Source organism: Mastomys coucha, unplaced genomic scaffold, assembly GCF_008632895.1.
Source record: "Mastomys coucha isolate ucsf_1 unplaced genomic scaffold, UCSF_Mcou_1 pScaffold13, whole genome shotgun sequence".
In the NCBI taxonomy this organism is placed as follows: domain Eukaryota; kingdom Metazoa; phylum Chordata; class Mammalia; order Rodentia; family Muridae; genus Mastomys; species Mastomys coucha.
This window is the reverse complement of record NW_022196895.1, coordinates 55,977,158-55,990,360: the sequence shown is the minus strand read 5'-3', so window position 1 is coordinate 55,990,360 and position 13,203 is coordinate 55,977,158. Positions and strand designations below refer to the sequence as shown.

The 13,203-nt window shown below is 39.5% G+C and overlaps 1 protein-coding gene across 1 annotated transcript; it reads right to left on the bottom strand.

Moving 5' to 3' along the window:
• Positions 1-1,847: 1,847 nt before the first annotated feature.
• Positions 1,848-12,983, bottom strand: LOC116087204 (interferon-inducible GTPase 1-like). Its single transcript, XM_031365750.1, has 2 exons — positions 12,758-12,983; positions 1,848-4,824 (listed from the first exon to the last, which is right to left on the bottom strand). Exon 2 carries the CDS (start codon positions 4,801-4,803, stop codon positions 3,556-3,558), a length of 1,248 nt encoding a protein of 415 aa, XP_031221610.1. The 5' UTR covers positions 4,804-4,824; positions 12,758-12,983; the 3' UTR covers positions 1,848-3,555.
• Positions 12,984-13,203: the final 220 nt, after the last annotated feature.

Below are 13,203 nucleotides of genomic sequence, written 5' to 3'. Positions count from 1 at the left end.
CATAATAATCAAAACACCAAATGCACTAAACAAAGAAAGAATTTTAAAAGCAGTAAGGGAAAAAATGTAAGTAACATATAAAAACAGGCTTGTCAGAATTATGGCAGATTTCTCACCAGAGACTATGAAAGCTAGAAGATCCTGGGCGGATGTCATACAGACCCTGCAAGAACACAAATGCCAGTCCAGGCTACTATATCCAGCAAAACTCTCAATTACCATAGATGGAGAAAACAAGATATTCCATGACAAAACAAAATTTACACAATATTTTTCCTCAAATCCAGCTGTACAAAGGATAATAGATGGAAAACATCAACATAAGGAGCACCAACATATCCTAATCGATTGAAATCCAATAATATGAGGAATTGGAAATTTGTTGATTGACATCCAATGCTTTCTCTAATTTGGTAATTGAAGAAATAGGTCCAACATTATACAATCTATATACACTGTCAGCTTGTAAGTTTGTGACAGTGTCTGGCTGTGTACAATATAAGGGTCTTGAAATCTTGCTTCTCCTATCTCAGCCTACTAGTAGTATTGTTTATTCCATGTTTTTACACTATACTCTGGTTTTCAGAACAGCTTATATATTTCAAAAGTATTTATATACCCAAAAGAAACATAGACGATTAACTAGGGAGGTGGCTTGTAAGAGAACAGCAAAGTGAGAATGAATGCTTTGCTTGACATTTGTAACTCTTGTATCAAGTTTGAAGAAGAGGACTTTATAAATTACTCTTTCTCTGAGGTGAATGCTTTTCCAAATTATCACAGCTAATGAATCAAATTCTTACCCTCACCTAATATCTGTGCCACCCTCCAAGCAGAACCATTGTTCATTAAACAGTTGGTGAATGACTTTATGGATAGACCATCTTAATACTTACATCATTTCTTAAATGAATGTAACCTGTTCTCTATAGGCTGAGAATGAAGTCACTCACTCAAATCAAACAGCTTTGACCATAGCAGGAAATCTGTATCCAAAAATTGAGCCTACAATTCATTTCTTGGTGCAGCAGAACTGTCAACTCTCAGCTTAGCTACAATGGAGGTAAAGTCCTTTGGTGATGTGAGGATCATTGAAATACAGCTTTATTACAATGAAACCCAATGTCTAAAAATTGTTCTTATTTTGGGCTTGTACCACAGTAAGAGCCAAGATTTTAAACTCCACTAAATACAAAACAAACAAAAAGACTTTATATATTTCTGTTCATTTAAGAAAATACTAGTAGTGATGTATTATTTTGAAGTATACAGTTAATATATTTGGAGTTATTTAAAATTTATATTGAGAAAAATGTATTTTTACTGTTCCTGTAGATGAGCATCTACATAAGACTGTTAAATTGAGTGTTGTTTTATATCAAACAACTTTCATAATACTTATTTTTATTGTTATAATATTTTATAAATTTTAAAGAATATGACAAAAAAGATATTGTAGGTATTGAAAGGAGGGTCTCTGGGAGGAGCGGTGGTACAAAAGGGAATCAAGAATGTGATTCAATTCTATTTACTTAAAATATCTTTTTAAATGTTAGTAAATCCAGATAAATTGAAATCATATAACTTTTCTCATCATAATGCAATAAAAGTTTTTTTTTTTTAAAAAGAAATCATTCTCCACCATTTTCCTTTTCTTTTGTGTTTCCCTTTCTGTCTCACTAACACCTGTGCTGTTTATTTGTACTTTACTTCAAGTAAGGTAAGATGTAGACTAGGGAATGGGCTTTGAGACAATCAGCACCTTACAGCAATACTAAGGACAGTTCACTGCGAAGTTATGATGGATTCTTGGGATGTCAATTAGCAACACATGTCTTTTTTTCAGAAAGAATTTATTAAATGACTTTTGGTATTGATGTGGAGTAGAGCAGCCATTTATTATTATAGCATTCCAAACACCAGTCATTATAAAGTAGAGACAGTCATCATCTCCCCTAGTTCTGGATAGAATTAGAAGGCCTTTTTAGTATTTTCTCAGGATTTTGACTAGATAGGATGTGTTAGAAATTCTTGATTAAGGCTATGGTGATCTCTAAGTTATTGTTTCACTCTCCCTTTTTTAACTTAATCATATATTTAAATTTTTTCTTAATTTTCTTTTATTGTATGAATGTTTGCTTGACATGTAAGTCTGTTTACCACATGTGCCTAATCCCTAGGACCATATGTGATCTCCTAGGATGTCAGGAGATGATATCAGATCATCTCCTCGAAAAGGAGTTGAAGGCAACTGTGAGCTACTGTGTGAGTTCTGGTAATTGGATCCTGATCCTTTGGAAAAGCAGCCAGTATTCATTCATTCACTCTTTCTTTCCTTTTTTCTTTTTACTGTTTTCTTTTTTTTAATTTTATTTTTTATTAGATATTTTCTTTATTTAGATTTCAATGTTACCCCCTCTCCTGGTTTCCCCTCCAAAAAACCCCTTATTTGTTCCCTCCCGAGCAGCCAGTTTACTTAACCTATGAGCCATTTCTCTTAACCTCAAAGCCATCCCTGTACATTTTGTCTTTTTCTGGAGTTCTAGGGATTGAACTTTAGGCCTTATGAGTGTGAGGCAAATATTATACCACTGAGCTATTGCCCCAAATCTTCCCTCTTTTTTTTTAAATGAAAAACAAAACAAAACAAAACTTTTTTTGTGTGTGTATCTTTCCATGTGTGATATCAGGCATGAACATGACATGGCATGTATGCAGAGATTAGAGGACAAGCTTGCGTGTTGGCTTTTACCTTCTACTTGCGTGAGTCAGGGCCTCTTATTCACTGCTGTATATGGCAGGACAGCTGGCCTTATGATCTTCCAAAAGTTTTCTCTTTCTGCCTCCCATCTCACCATAGAGGTACATGAATTCCAGATGGTTAGCTGGCTTTATGAGGGTTCTGGGAATCAGAACTCAGGTCTTCAGACTTGCAAGGTCTTCTTTATCTCCTGAGCCATCTTTCCAGCCCAGTTATGGTTTCTCCTTTAATATGTCTATGAAGAGAGTCTACAGAATCAAGTTTAAGATTATATATGTCATTATCAAGAAATCACAGCAGTATCTTGAGGCATTTAGTGCCACTCCATCTACAGTTAAAAAAAAAAAAAACAAAAACAAAAACAAAAAACCCAAGAGCTGTGAAAGAGTGGAAATATGCTGCTGCTTAGCTAGGGAATGGTGCCACCCACAGTGGGAAGGGTTTCCAAGCTCAATTAACATAAGCAAAATGCAAGCCCAGAGGCTCATCTTTCATGTGTCTCTAGAGTTTGTCGAGTTGACAATACTAAACACCACAATGTGAACCCTGAACATGGATGTTGATTTATATTAAACAAGTTTGAATATAAGTAAAATTACTAGATGTGAGAGTTTACTCAAAGTGAGGAGATAGTTTTTAGCTATCGGTTTATTTATACGCATCTGATCCCCTTGCTATCACTAAATGTGGATAAAGCTATAGTAGCATGGATAAAGCCAGTATATTTTTTACAGTATCAGAGTCCTATTTTTCTGTCATTGATTCTGATTTTTTGACTGCCATGGGACTTCAGCCTAATTAGAAACCAAGTTGTTTCTTAAACATATCTCTTTGAGAAGAGTTTTAGAGTCCTCAGTCACTATGTCAAGGAAATAATATTTCAGGTAAAATATTTTTCTAAGATAATGATTTTCAATAACTAAATACCCATTAGCCACACAATACTCCTGATAATATCTTGAAAGCCTTTTTTCTATTGTTTCTTCATCTGTAAGTTTGAAGACGGCAGGGGATTTCATCATGGCCTCCACCTGATCGACTGGCATTTTCCAGTCCCTCGCCAAACTCTGCAAAGATCTGTGATCCACTCCAAGCACAGTGCGGTAGTGCTCCATGCTTTTCTTCAGAGTCTCCAAATCACTGTCCAAGTTCAGTGGAGGGATGATATTCAGCAGGCCAGCCGCAAAGCCTTCCAGCCAAATCCTCTGCTTCAGAAATTGCTGCTTCCTTTCAATGGCTGAATCTGTAATATTGGGTAAGGAGAGCATAAAATTGTGTCGCTTGTATACAGGAAGGTCACTTATCATTTTGTCCATCAGGATGGGGAAGTCATAGTCACCAAAATTTCTGCTAGAGATCAAGAAGATCGGTGGCTCAGCAATGTCACTCTCCTGAAAGTTCTTCACACAGTCAAGGCGGATGCCCAGCAGGACTTTTTCTCTAACAAATGTTTGAGGTTTGCTTTCCTCTTCATTTCTTAAGTCAGAGTCCACCTTGGTTCTCACGAAGTAGAATTCCTTCTTCATCATGCCGACTGCTTTGGCGAGGTCTATATCATTTTGCTTAAAGCGTGTGGATGAAACAATGATGAAGAAGTCATACTCATGGAACTTCATTTTCTCCAGATAGGTTTTTGGTGGGAACTTTGTGGATCCAAGCCCAGGCAGGTCCCAAATAACCACATTGGGCATATTGGGGTGTTTGTATGGATATCTCTCCATGGTTGTCTCTACCACCCCAGTTTTAGCTGCACCTCTCTCTTCATCCCCAATGCCTCTCAGGGCATTGATGAAGGTGGACTTCCCTGATCCAGTCTCCCCAGTGATAGCAACATTGAGCGGGGTACTATCGATTTCTTTTAATGCATCCCTGATTGCAGAGTTTGCCCTCTGAATGTTCCCTTTTCTCATGCTTAATTCAACCGAATTGATGATTTCCTGAGGAATGATTTTGCTTCCTGTCTTAAATTTCTGAAAATATTTAGTAAAGCTGGAGGCCAAATCTTCATGCTCACTGTTACTTGAAGAGAACAGCTGACCCATGACTTCAAGCAGATTAAGGCACTGGAAGAAAGAGGGTTTGCATGAAATTTCAGACTTTCATTGTAGCAAATTTCAAATACATTGCAGCACACACCATTCTTAGTGATTATAGTTATGCATTCAAACTCCCCCATGTTCAATTTACACAAATGGAACTTTAACTAACATTTTGCAATTCCACTCTTCCCATTGCCTGGTGGACCACCTCACTGATTTTCACTTTTATGAGGTTGGCTACACTAGATTTCATCTATGAGTGACAGAAGAGGGTCATTGTTTTTGCAGGTAGCTGAGACAATCCCGTGAGCTTTTAATGCTTTTTCTCCACTGTCTCTTAACAAGCCTATTTTACCTTTCAGCCTCCTCTGTGCCTCTGTGACATGTAGAGCACTTCCACAGAGGTCACTCCCCTTCCAGCTTCCAGTGTAATTCAGCTGTGTCTGGTCATGGGCTCCCTGTTGCCCTGCTTTGGCTGTATGTCTGGACTGTGTCCATCACTCTATAATCTATGGTATTTGGTCTTTGTGAACTGTACATTTCTTATGTTAGACCTGGTATCAGCCCCTTATACTTTCTGGCTTCTGATTGTCACACAGTTCTTTATTTATCTGCTCAGGCTATTCAACATTCTGAAGTTGCTGTTTTACTGAAGTCTCTTCATTTGAACCTTTAATGATGGATCCAGCCTGAACTGTAATATACATCATTTTTTCAAGACAGTTGGGTTGAAAGCCAATTTCCAAGCCTCTTTCTAAGATGGAATAGTACCAAACTTTGCAAAATATAATGCATGTTTATATGGGGTTTAGTGTCTGCCAGTCCAGTCACCAGTGCCACAAAGGTATGTTTATTTTCTCTTGAAGATAACTAGCTTCCCTGACTACCAACAGTCAAGCTAGTTAAAGTACTGTAAGGGATATCACCCATGCTGGCAGATGCTTGGTTCAAGATGGCACAAGCCGGGTACCAGCAGCATTAAAAATGAACACAGGCAACATATGCAGGAGACAGGAGAAAGATTAATCAAGGCTGAGTTGAATTAGATAATACTAACTCCTGAAACTTGGATTTGACTATCTGCATTGACACTTGGGCTATATCCAGAGGCTTGGCTCTATGACTATCCCAGTGGGAATAGGAGGACTGGTAGGTATTGGATCTGCTACTATGGTGACAACAGATGTAGAAGGACATGTATAACTGAGTTCTATAGCAGTCAGAACCCCAGGTAGTAATTTAGGTAGCATTCCATAGCCCATGGTGTCCTGGAAACCAGGAAGCAGATGCCATGAGCAAAGGATACACTCTCTATCATCAGATGCCACTAAACCTGTTTTTTGGGTTTATACAAAATCTGAACAGAAGCCAGGCACTGATGGCATGCCTTTAATCCCAACACTTCACAGGCAGATGTAGGCAGATCTTTGTGAGTTTGAGGCCAGCCTGGTTTACAGAGTGAGTTCCAGGACAGTCAGAGCAGCAGAAGCAGAGAAACCTTGTTTTGAAAAACAAAAATGACACTCCACCAATTTGGACACGAGAAGCTAACATGAGATGGAAAGTTTGTAAAGCTGTTGACATTCCTGTAAAATATTTGTGTATTCTTAATGTTGTGTAGTCATGTGACATCAGCCTCCACATAAGGGTGCTGGGAAAGGACAGGAACAATTGTCAATCAATCTGTTACTGAGGAAGCAAGGCAGCTACCTTCATTGACAGACTCTTGATTCAGCTCCTTCAAGCTATCCTTTCCTTGACTGACAGCTAAAATGTTACTGTGTAAGTGAGGATTCTGAGATGTAGTCCTGTACATGTCTTTGAAGTGAGCATGCTCAGGGAATGTAATCCTAAAATGCTTATGCCTCAAAGTTCACACACCTCTATATGAAGACGTATGGGCCCCCAAATAAAATTCCTATGCTTCCTTTCTTGGTTAGTGAGTTAGAGCTTTACTTTTGAAATGACTCCTTTTACTGGCTGGTTTTCTGTGTCAACTTCACACAGGCTGGAGTTATCACAGAGAAGGGAGGTTCAGTTGGGGAAGTGCCTCCATGAGATTCAGCTGTGGGGCATTTTCTCAATTGCCCCTTGTGGGTGGTGCCATTCCTGGGCTGGAGGTTTTGGGTTCTATAAGAGAGCAGGCTGAGCAAGCCAGGGGAAGCAAGCCAGTAAGAAACATCTCTCCGTGGCCTCTGCATCAGCTCCTGCTTCCTGACCTGCTTGAGTTCCAGTCCTGACTTCCTTTAGTGATAACAGCAATGTGGAAGTAAGCTGAATAAACCCTTTCCTCCCCAACTTGCTTCTTGGTCATGATGTTTGTGCAGGAATAGAAACCCTGACTAAGACACTCCTGTACCAGATTTGCCTGGTTCAGGCACTAAGTATTGCTCCATGGTGTCCTATTTGGCTTGTTTATTTTCGCTTTGCAGTAAGAGGTGGACTCAGTGGGTCAGGGTACACATCAGTGTTACCCATTTGAAAGCTTTGAATTGTCTGTCTCAGGAAAGACCCCTCTCCACTGCTGGAAATAAAAGAGGAAAGGGAAGGATTCCAGGGACCTGGATTTCAGCTTGCACACAGCCAGGAAGTCCTGAGAAAGCTTTGTTGCCTCTCTGAATCTTCTAATGCTGTTCCAATCTTACCAATGTTTGTGGACCTTGAGCCAGCTAACAGTACTGTGATAGAGGGAGAAAGACCAGATATGACAGGAAGCATACTGTGTGTCAGCTACAGGTCTGGAGAACTGACATTTTTGTCCCTAGAGTCTACAAGGGGACTAACTCAAGTCTCCTTCATCTGGAATGGGAGTCTAGTCACGGAAACCTGAGTATGAAAGCCTCAAAGGAGGTTTGAGGAGATTGGTAGCACTCCTGGGTCTAACTTCTAGCCATCTGAAGTGTTAGCTAGGTCTAATCACATTGAGTTTGAATTGTGATATTTTCAGGAATGATAGGTCTCCATGACTAAAATCACCTTTACCTTTATATTCTTGCTTTCCACACTCTCATAGACTGCTTGATTGGGAGCACACGCTACAGGCTCCTCATCAGTCACATGGCACAGAACTGCCTCTCTTTCTCTGGGACCCTAAGAAGAGATTTTCCAATATGCCATGTGGGCTTGATCTCACAGTCTCTGCTGTGCTGCTCTGTGCCTGTTAATGGCATTCACTATTCCTCATCTGCCCCCAAATACTTCTTGAACCCCAGACCTGGGATCTTTCCTGATGATAAGGAGGTGGAATTTCTCATCCTATAGATCTGTATAAAGTGAAATGTATTCAGGGTGTGTGTGTGTGTGTGTGTGTGTGTGTGTGTGTGTGCATGTGTGTGTGTGCATGTGTGCGTACTTTGTTTTGCCTTATTGATTGGATGGTTTCCTTTTCATATTCCAGATCATCCAGATATGTGATTTTGAAACTCAGTCTTGTGAACACCAAAGTCAAATTTCAACTAAAGAGTTTGCATGTTGATGAGTCTTCCTTGCTTCCGCAAGCCCCTTTCGTCATAACACTTCCTGTTTAGTTATCTCATTTATGATAAGGGCCACATACTAGGATATAAGTTTCCTAATTTTCTTCAACTGAAAGTTAAAACTTTTAAAGAACAGATTTAAGATTGAAGCTTACTTAGCGATATGGAAAAAAAATCATCAGGGTAGAAGACTTAAAGAAAATCCTGACATGATAAATTTAACATAAGAATTCTTAAGGAGCTAGAGAAAGTACCCAAGGAGCTGAAGGGTTTGTAGCCCCTTAGGATGAACAACAATATGAACTAACTAGTACCCTCGGAGCTCCCAGGGACTAAATCACTAACCAAAAAGTACACAAGGTGAGACTAATTGCTCCAGCAGCATATGTATAGTAGAGGATGGCCAAGTTGGTCATCAATGAGAGGAGAGGTCCTTGGCCCTGTGAAGGTTCTATGCCCCAGTGTAGGGGAATGCCAGGGCCAGTAAGCAGGAGAAGGTGGGGCGGTAAGCAGGGGAAGGGGGAAGGGAACAGGGGTTTGTTCTTGTTCTTCTTTTTTTCGTTTTTTGTTTTTGTTTTTGTTTTTGTTTTTGGAGGGGAAACTTGGAAAGGAGATATTGTATGACATGTAAATAAAGAATATATCTAATAAAATTTTAAAAAATTAAAAAAAAAAAGAATTCTTATGGTTTTCTTGTGCATGGAAATGTGTTCCATGCATGTGTAGGTTGTGCATTGTCTACATGTATGACTATGCTCATATATGTGGCACCAAACTGCCTTGTAGTGGGCATTGAGCTAAATCATAACTGGCAGTTTAGCCTAAATGCCTTTTATTTCACATAACTTAAACAATTCTTTGAGAAATAACTTAGATTTGTTGGTAAAAGGTGAGGCTGCCTTCAGAATTGCTAATGTGTATTTTTCCTGGGCTGCTGGCCAATTGGCTAAAAATTGTCTCTTAAATGTTACAATGCTCTTTGCTTTCCTGAGACATATTGCAGCTAGAACTATTGTGATTAATTCTCTATAAGATAAAGTTCCTACCGAGAGACAATGGAAGCTCACCTCTGACCTGACCTGCCACAGGACAATAGCATAACCAGTAAAACTGAGAACAAACACTGCCAAGAATGGCATCCACAGGTTTGTTTACATTTCTTAAGATTTATAAATGTTTCAGGTTAAAACCTATCTGACGTATAATTTAACTGCACACATCTATTCTCTTCTGTCCTCTGAGGACATGAGCTGTGTGGCTTCTGGTTTAAGGTATCAGTGTGTTCTGTTTTCTGCTTCTTTCCAGAGCCCTGACTGCTGCAATAGGGGACATGATCTCATTTTTGACAACAGGGCCATGGGGCCTGTTCTGACAAATTGCTCTCATTATACTCATGACCTTCTGATAAAGCAGTCATTTCAACCTTGCCAGGACTTTGAGGCAACAAATACCTTAGTTGTTTGTTTATGTCATTATGCTTTACCATATTAAAAAAGTAAGAACAGGATCCAATAAGTAGGAGAAAAAGAGCTTAAAGGGTCATAAATAGGTGGATACATTTTTAAAGAAAATGTTGAAGAAAAAGATTTTTAGCTTGTAAATTGATTTTGTTATATGAGGATGGCTCCAGGGTAAGGGGTACAAAAAACTAAAAATGCAAATTATGATCTGCCATAAATATTTTGTAAAAGCTAAAAAAGCCCATGGATATGACTAAGTTGGCTATATTTAAAGGGTTTTAAATATTCCCAAGGTCACAGTTTACTACACTGAAACAAATCTAAAACTCTAGTCTTGTTTATATCAATCATGTTCCATTAAGATATTGATATGGTTTTGGTTTCACTTACAAAAGTAGAATTTAATTAAAATAACATTCATCACAGCCATAACGGAAAGGTTGTGATGAGTTACAAAAACATTGGATTCAACAGTAATCATGGGATTAGTAGAGAATACATTTTTATTTAATGTTATGGGATTCAATATCTTAATACCAAAATGCATATATATCTTTCTTGTAAAATGATTTGAACTCTGTTTCCTTAAGATAACTATTTGCATTTTCTCCTGACATGTGACTGCTAACAAGGACAGAACCTCTGTTTCAGCATTGTTGTTAGCAACACCACCAAGTGCCAAGCAACAGTGGTGACAAAGCCAAGGCTCGGCTCCCTATACTCAGAAAAATAGTGGCCTTACAGAGACATAACGCATCATGCACAAGTGGGGGTGCTGCTCAGCCCCTGGTCTCCTGGCTAGGTAATTCCTACTAAAATATCAGGATGACTCCATGAGACTCCATGATCTACTCCCCTCTGAATTTTGTTCCCCAAGCTGAACAGGTGTCCAGGTTATACTCAATCAACTTTAGATTAAACTAATGGGGGAGAGGGACAGATCTAAGTTTTCCTGATAGTTACTGAAATTAATTGTTGGGTAATAAATTTGGCCAGTCACAAAAGCTGACTGGACTCTGAAGAAAATGAAAACAATTACATCTATCAGGGCAACCAAGAGCCTGGACATGCTGTATTTAGCCTGAGGAGATGGAGGAAGTCATGAAGACAACAGATGCTGGAGATCTTTTCACAAAAGCTTCCATTCTTTTAGTCCCCATCCCCTGTTCTAATTACATACTAAAGTTTGTCTTGGGCCAGTAAGATGACTCGGCAGGTAAGAGTACTTGTCACTAAGCTAGGTGATTTGAATTCTAGTCCCAAGGCTCACATAGTGGTGAGAAAGAAGTGACTTCTACAACTTGTCTTTTGACCTCCATATGCATGCTGTGGCATGTGAGTGTTCAGTCCCAGTACATGAATATACATAAAATGAATAAGTAAAGGTAACAAAAATGAGCAAAATAACTTGTAAAACATTCTCCAAGAATTACTAAAACTATAAAGAGGAAAGAAACAAGAGCAAATAATGGTCTGCAATGTCTGAGCTGTGTGAACACAACAGGTGAGAGTGATATGAAATATCAATCCTTGCAGAAAGATACATTTCTTCATTAATACCTCAGTTCTATACCAAAACACATGAAGTTAAAGAGTATTGCACGGTTAAAACTATCCACATCATCTACCACTCTTGTTTGGTAAATGGACTTGTTCCCTTGCCTTCTTCACATTTTTTGAATATACCAGAGATTAGTGATGTCTCAGCTTTATTCAGACAAGGGTTTTGTTGCTGCTCTTTGTGTCCCATTTGTTTTGTTTTTGCAGTGGGTAGGACTTTAATGCTTAGTCTCATAACTGGTCAAAGGGCCGAGAATAAGAGTCTGTTGTGTGCTCGTTCCTAAATAGAGCAGGGACATACATCTATATCAACACCCCCCCCCCCTTAGTCAGGCTCAGGAAACACCTTGGAAGAGACAGGAGATGGGCCCAGGGAGTGATGTGACATGGAATTTGGACTCATGACAGCTGCACAAGCTACATGAGATCTAGCCTTTCAAGATTTAGCATTCATGAGACTAGGGGCACAGGATGCCTTATCCTTAGCTGAAGAGATAGTAGCTTCATGTAAAGAGGCCTTTGGTTCTGTGAAGGCTCAATGCCTCAGTGTAGGGGAATGCTAGGGTGGGAAAGTGGGAATGGATGGGTGAGTGGGGGATCACTCTATTAGAAGCAGGAGGAAGAGGAATGGGATAGGGGATTTCTGGAGGGGATACTGGGAAACGGGATAACATTTGAAATATCTAAAAAAAAGAAGAGTAATGGCTGGTGGGGGCTGGAGTATCATTTTTTTTCTTTTTAGAGACACAGCTACTAGAAACTTATCAATAATCCAGTAAATAACTCTATACCCAGAATATGCAAGCGACCCTAAAATCAATGGTGCATTGAAAAAAAAAAAAGACAAGAAAACAGAGTGATAGTTATTGGGAAGGGGAAAAGTCCCAGAGAGAATACGGGTGAGAGAAGAGAGGAACAATGGGGGAAGATGATCAAAGTATTATATCCACATATGAAATCTTCATACAATAAATAAAACAAAGAAACAAATGCTAGAACTGCTCCCCAGCAGTTTATAGCAGAAGCAGTGCACAGTGGCATCTTTTCCTCCAGTCTAGCTTCCACTGGAGTTTACAGTAAATCTGCTGAACTGGGTGGAGAGAGGCAAGAGAGTGCTAGGACTAAGAAGATGGAGAGACAACAATTCATATATTCCGTGTGACATTTCATAACACATATCCTTCAAGGTTCATTTCAGTTTATACATGGAGTGGAGAACAAAAAGGCAAAACCACCCCTTCCCTAAAATGGGTAAGTTTAAAATAATACTTAGGTCATTCAGTTTATGTCTATGTAAAGAACATCTATAAACAAGTCCTCACGACCTCTTCTCAAAGCCCCCTAGCTTCCAAACTGGAGAGATCCCAGCTGTGAGGCTGTGTCTCTAAAAGTCTTGTTACCCACAGACCCCTTAGGAAAGAGAAGATGATAGTGAGCAATGGGATGTGAATGCTGAGTTACCAGAAAATCCTGTGTCCAGTGGATGCACTCACTGCTCCGGAGAGGATGAGCTCTCAGCTGTGCTTTTGGCTTGAGGTCCACTCCTGCTTCTTCAGCAGAAACAAGAAAGTTGGGCAGTACTTTTGTACTCTTCCTGCTTTTGTCTCCCCTTCAGAGTGTGCTAGCCAATTACTGGTGGTGGTGGTGCATCTAGTTCTATAATAAGGGGCTTTTCCAAGAATCGGAAAGTGAAACTAAACTAGCTCATTCCTCTAAATGGCTTCTTTCTAGTAAGTAGAAACTGTGCTGAAAATAAAGCTGTACAAACACTGCTTTAGGAAATGGCCCTTAGAACTCATTTCCTTCTCACACCCCCCCCCCCCCCCCCCCCCCCCACCACCACCACCACATTGTTTTATGTCAGCTTGAAGTAAGCTAAGGTCATTTGAGAGGAAGAAACCTTAGTT

Bases quoted from the DNA above. Each gene is read 5' to 3' on its own strand.
- LOC116087204 (XM_031365750.1), bottom strand. From the start codon at position 4,803: ATGGGTCAGCTGTTCTCTTCAAGTAACAGTGAGCATGAAGATTTGGCC.